The sequence below is a fragment of the Anneissia japonica genome, unplaced genomic scaffold (assembly GCF_011630105.1).
Source record: "Anneissia japonica isolate Jap-2015-1 unplaced genomic scaffold, ASM1163010v1 scaffold581_len1011336_cov187, whole genome shotgun sequence".
NCBI classification, from domain to species: domain Eukaryota; kingdom Metazoa; phylum Echinodermata; class Crinoidea; order Comatulida; family Comatulidae; genus Anneissia; species Anneissia japonica.
In genome coordinates, this window is record NW_022723686.1 from 208,381 (window position 1) to 215,186 (window position 6,806).

At 32.8% G+C, this 6,806-nt stretch overlaps 1 protein-coding gene across 1 annotated transcript in view; it reads right to left on the bottom strand.

The window, feature by feature from the left end:
* Positions 1-3,653: 3,653 nt before the first annotated feature.
* The window catches only part of LOC117112335 (calcium uniporter protein, mitochondrial-like), a 52,775-nt gene continuing 49,622 nt past the window's right edge, over positions 3,654-6,806 (bottom strand). Inside the window, exon 8 of the mRNA XM_033255409.1 lies at positions 3,654-6,770. Coding sequence (XP_033111300.1) covers positions 6,687-6,770 — 84 coding nt within the window. The 3' untranslated portion in view covers positions 3,654-6,686. The remainder of the gene's footprint in view (positions 6,771-6,806) is intronic.

A 6,806-nucleotide genomic window follows, 5' to 3' on the forward strand; every position in this document is an offset into this window, starting at 1 on the left:
CGCAATTTCCGGTCATTTCTAGAGAAAATTGTCCATTATAGTAAATATAAATATGCATGTTTTAAACATTTTGCAGCAAAAAGCAACTCTGTACGACCAGTGGTTTTCAAGATATAGCTCCCTATATTTCCACCCTTAATTTGCATATTTATGCTAATAAGGTCGGCAAAATGGCACTTCCGGTCATTTTTGAAGAAAATGTTCCATTAGGGTAAATAGAAACATGCATGTTCTGAACAACTTTAAGAAAGAAGCAACTACGACATGTGGTTACCAAGATATAAGTACCCTACATTTTCAGACCTAATTTGCATATTTCAGCTAATTTGCATATGAAGATGAGCGTAAAAAAATTGGCGACTCATTTTATTCGATTCAGCATACTTCAATGTATATAATTAAAAAACAAAAACAAAATGATCACGAAATTCCCACGGGATGACATAAGCCACCGGAGTAATACACAGTACATCAGTAGGCTAGCCCCACGCTACAGTACAGACGTTTGCTAGGCAACAGAACGTGATTGCACCTTTCTTACCAGGTGTTCATGTAAATTTGCATAGGCCTATTCTTAGCTAACCAGCTGAGTGTATTCCTTTGTGAAAATGAGTACCGCAGGCCGCCGCGTACTCATTTTCACAAAGCATTTGCATCCCCTCTTGAAAAGAGGGAAATTTGTAATAGTTGTCACCACATCTTCGCTCATTAACCACTGTAATTTAGCTTACACTTATGCATGGAGGGAGCACTTAAAATGTACAATAATCATTTCACTACCCGACAAACCCCCAACTTTATTCATGCATTACATAGTTTCATCTTGCTGTACTCCAACACACTGGCGCATGGTAACAACCAACTGGCAGACCATTTCCAGTCACACATTACTCTCCATAACGCAACACACCTTGTTCCGTGTCTTCTGGATTCAAAACTAAAAATGCTGCTAAATAACATTAACTTTAGTCATCAAATAACAAAAAGTATTATATTAAAAATAAATCTATTAAAATAATTTGTTTTTTATAAACAATTAGTTTAGTTTGTATATAAATCATTTAGTAATTATAGCAATTTGATACATTCCATTACAAAATAACAAAGCAATTTTTCCCAATGATGATTAATAAATAATGGTATTAATTAAATTTGAAATGGAGCCTAAACATTAATTGCTGTATTGTGTGTGTATGATAGCGAACTTCAAAAGAGTAGGGTAATTGTCTTTCAAGGTCTTCCCCGCTCGCCACTTGGGTTCACTGTATATTTGCAGGCATGTTTATGTGTGTGTACATGTATATATACGGCATGCAGTGATGGCTTTAGAAATGTGCCGACAGGTGTCCAGCAAGTCCAACAGGGGTCCAAATCAAGTGGGCCAGGTATACCCAAGGTCCCAGAATAAAATTTGTGATAGTGTACATGGGGAGAAATTTATGATTTAGAATTTCCCCAAAATGTGACCACAATTTGATTGCCAATCAAAATAACATTTTTTTTAAACAAATTGATATTAATATTCACTTCATGGGTGGCATCAGACGACAAGGAGTCCATAGTTGTCTACAGGGAATTTCCCAGACCCCTGCTGATTCTGCCACTGAATACATGCGGAAGCAATAGGCGTACACAGTTATCAAAACTGCTGGCTCTCAGCTCAATTGTGTATACAGTATATATAATTTTCATATTATAAATTTATTTAAAGTGAAGAGTAGTAGTTATTGCAATTGTTGTATAATAGTGGTAAGTTATACTTTTTATAGTGTGACAATGCAAAGTTTCAATGCACTCTACAACCTGGCACACTGTCACATATGCACATTATGTTTGATATTTGATCTCAATATTTAATTAGATTGATGTAATTACTCAGGAGTAGTATTTAGATTGATAGAACCACCTGGTGAAATATTCATATCTTAGACAGCAAATTATAGTATTAGTAGAAATATATCTTATTGTACCGCTCCTATTCACCTGATACTGTTCCTCCTAAATTACTTATTATATTACTAAATGAAATTCTTTCCACTGTACTGTTTCTAAAATTCTGTGTGTATCGAAGAATAGAATAATGTAAGAGTATGCACTATTATATGCATGTATGATGGATGGATGGATTTATTCGGTGTAAACACCAAGGATAACCCACGAAGTCCAGAAGAAGACTTAATTCCACTGGGGTCCTTCTGATGGTGATTGGGCAGTACAACAGGAAACAATCCTCTACTCTTTTTTAGAGTGTGTACTGCGTTCTTTAACGTGCACATTTGCCATGATGAACACAGGACCAACAGCTTAAACCGAAAGATATTCGCTATTGTAACTTGCATTTCAGCCCTCCAGCTGAAACACAAGGAGAGCAACGATGGGAATTGAGCCAGGGACCTAGAGATAATAAACTCCCTCAAATAAACTCACTCACCCTCAAAAAAGCTTCTTGACAATAAGAGCGTTAATCAAATAAATACGGTATTATACGTGTATATATTTTTTTCTAAACTAAATGTATTTAATTTCGTGACTTGTGATTTATTGTAACTATTTACTGTTTGTATATAATGTATTTTTAATTATCAGTCTTATTTTTTGTAATTTATTATTAAGAGGTTTTCCATTTCTTTTGTAGTGCCAATGGATTTAAAAATTTCCTACATTATGATGGAATCATAATTATCATTACTGTTATCTTTGGTAGGCCTATATGTTTATTTCATAAATATAGAATCAACAGATTAAATGAAAGTTGAAGTTATGGAAATAAATATATTGTACATAAAAATATTATTGATACATCTGTCTGTACAAATATCTCTGATTTATAAGGTACCGATACCAATCAAGATTAAGGACAGAATTATACATGTGAAAGCCTCTGGAGAACAAATTTACTACAAACTATATAACAGCGGTACTAGTACCAATCAAAATCAGGCTACCAAATATTAGAAGGTCAGAAAACTGAACTATTTTTATACTGTAATTAATAGTAAAGAGATTAATACCGCGCATTTTTTGCCTATAGGTATGCAAGAGGCTGGCAATGTTTTAAATTTGGTCATGGATCCATAATTTGGAAAACGGACACAAAGTGCTACCTCTTCCACTCCCTGCTGGGTGTATTCCAATTGTGCTTGCAATTTATTTTAATTGGTGATCTGCTTCATGAAAATGAACTTTTCACCAACAGAGGGTAGCAAACAGTTTAACAGCGAATATCGCCATTTAATACTATGCATTTTTTTATATCAGTGTAATGGGAAAAAAAATATTCAGTGCATGATTTCCTTTCCAGTGGTACCACATAATATTATGTTTGATCAGGTGCGTCCGATGTCTTGTTTTCCAAAATGGCGGCTAGATAATTGGCTCCAACGTTTTTCTAGTGCAGTATAAAATTCTGAGTTGGAAAAGCATTGGTGCCATAAAATTAACATGAATTGCAAATTAAAATAAGCCCCTGCACTAAGTCTTAGAACTTCTGATATTCTACTACTTGATATTCTACTACTGGGACACACAATTCGTATACTCAAACAAGTGTCAGGTCTCTTTGTTTTTGTGTGACCAGTTTGTTATGCTGTGTGAAACTTAATAGCGGCTCTGACATTGAAATTCATGAAATTATTACATAAAGTACTCCGTTATTACATAATGGTTCAATTGTTAATTAACAATTATTTATTCAGTTAATAAATGCATAGTGTATTGTTAACTATGCATTGAATAATCAAAAACAGCATCACATTCAATCAACTAAACTACATCTTCAAATAAAAGCAAGTTCTCAAGGTTAATGCTCCTATTGAAAACAAGTTCTTGTAATCTCAAAAGCTCCGATGAGGGCAGTATAATAAAGGCAGTAGATCTAAAAGAGACTATTAATCAATCAACTATTGATCAACCAAGTGTTTCTAGAGCTTCTCCATGAGGGCAGTATAATAGAGGCAGTAGAGCTAAAATATATCTATTAATCAGTCAACTATTAATAAATCAGCCTCATGAAGGCTGTATAATAGAGTAGGACTAAAAAAGATCTATTAATCAATCAGTCGAGTGTTTCTAGAGCTCCTCATTGGAGCTGAAAACCTAGATTATAATAAAATAACACTGTATAGTGGTTTGGTAAATGTATAGGAGTTAATACCTAATAATTTTGCATAATACATAGTAAAGTGTGAAGTAAGTTGCTTTTCCATTTATTTAGTAGGATTATTGTGACACCCTTTGCAACACAGTAAAGGGACAAATATATTTTAACTTCAAATACAGTAATAATGTATTCTTAAGATTTAGATTAGTATACTACCTATAAACAACATTCTTACTACAATTTTTTATTATATAATACTTTTCTGAAATTCTATTAAACATTCACATGTAGAGTAGATGTATATAGTACTCATGTAGAGGCCATGGATAGGATGGAGGTTAAACACAAAAATTAAGGGTCCATGAGATACCTTGTAACCATATTTTTGCATCCAATCCCAATCATTGTTTTTTATTTGCAGGCTCAGCCTTAAAAACAATGATTGTTTAATAGCTAATTCTAAATTTCAATGCAAATTTTGATTTAAAAATTTACCCTAATTTCAACAAACGACTAAGACAAATGAATTTCAATAATTTATTTGCAAATAACAATATCTTGATATTTCATCATACTAAATTATAAATACAAAAGGCACATATCGATTATCTTAGTACAAGTTATTTTTTATGCAAATTATTATGCAAATTAACTAAATTATATTTCCTCACACAGTGAAGTTATGCAAGTCATGTACCATACTTATCCTTCATCCTTTATTAAAGAGGGAGGCACTTGTGTTCAAATCTATGAACAACCCTGCTAAAAATTTAAACAACCAGATTGGCTGTAAGCATTAACAGACTGTTAAAATTAATAAGGATATCTTGTGTAAATAAATCACATAAGTTGGGAGAATATTACATAGATAAAAAGAACTTTTAGGCTTTCTTGGCTTTTAGCAATACAATACATTACAAAATACATATTAAAAACATCAGTTTCCCTCATTATCAAACTCACCTAAAAATTCCCACCACAATTTATTTACTATAATAAGAAATTTATTTAGATTGATAATATCTTCTAAATAAGAATACATACATAATGATCTATTTATTACATATACAAGTTAAATTACAAATACTTAATAAATGTACATCTTAATAAAGGAAATATATGGTATCTCATACATAGGGCATATGACTTAATGGTTGGTTGATTGATCAATCAATCAATCATTACAATTGGCGTACATCAGTATTTTTATCTATACTTGTAAACATTACTGATTTGCATAATATCAAGAATTAAATATGAAATATTTAAACTTCAGATTAATAATCATAAAGTAATATTTACTTCAAGGCCAAGGAATGGTTTATCAAATATGAAAAAAACAAAAATACTATTTTCATTGGAATATTCCATTTTCATTTTTTACTCTAAATTAAATTTACAGTAACTATGAAACAAAAAGAGAAAAATAAATTAAGATTAATAAACTGTTTTCATCTCTAAGAGCAATGTTTCTCTGAGAAAGGGTTGCAAGAGACCCTCAAATAAAATAAGGTACAGAGTCTGTTCTACCAAAATTAAACAATATTAATTTAATTAGAAAGATAAGCTGTCAATCAGATTGCAATACTATTATATAGAGTTCAACAGTAAATATAGTTCAACTGTTGAGAAGAACAGGAAATAAACCTCCAACATTTGTTGCACTTGACTGCATCATCTTCCTAGCCACTCGGAAGTAGGACACAAGTTATAGTCTGCTCATAACTAATTAGCATGTTTGTTTCCTGAGTCTAATGTTTGATCATCTCTGTTGTCCCTTGACCATTAATTATTAAGTCCTTAGCACTTTGACCGCCAAAGATGGCGATCTCCGTCTTTTAAATCCCAACCGTTGACGGAGATCACAGTTTTTTTCATTTTCTTTTTTTTTATAGAGGGGGTATGTCTGGATTTTTAGAAATTCTCTAAAGTGTTAAAATCGGTCCGGACCACATGTTTTTCACTATTTCAATGTGACTTATTCTCAGTGACCTCATGTTCCACGGCGATACTGAAAAGCTTAAAATCCAAAAAGTGAGTCACTTTCAGGTTTCCTGTTATGGGGTAATAAAGTGTTTGGTACTAGTGTAAAGGTGAGATGTTTGTCATTCTTTTAGTAGGGGCGGATACAGGGGACACGGAGGCACATGCTTTCTACCACCTCCCCACTGTTTGCCACTAAATTTTAAAATTTCAATGCATATTTTCAAATAGGCCTCACACTTATCTAAATTTTTAAATATGTTGTCATCCCCACTCCCTGTTAGAAAAAGTGTGGATCCACCCCCCCCCCCCTGCTTTTAGTGTATAATACATGTCAATTGGATCACGTACATACTCTTAGCGAGCTTTGAAAAAATGGTCAAATTCGTTAAAAAGGCTGGCGGTGGATGATACTATTTTTTAAACACATCTGGCGGTGAAAGTGTTAAGACAAATTTTAATTGACAAAATCATGCGATATGTCTAAATATTCCTGATGATGACGTAATAAATGTCGCACATCATGACTATGTACAGATATACAACAGTTTTTTTGTCAAAGAAAATTTGATAATCTGGATAGAGCTTTCGTTTCCCTGCCACACTATTCTTTGACAGGTGGGAGGGGAGGAGTAATGGGAAGGTGTAAAGCCAGTGGATCTCGTAGTCTTCTTAGATCTTGTTCAACCTGAGGAGAGAGGAAAAAAAATGAAATATCTAAATA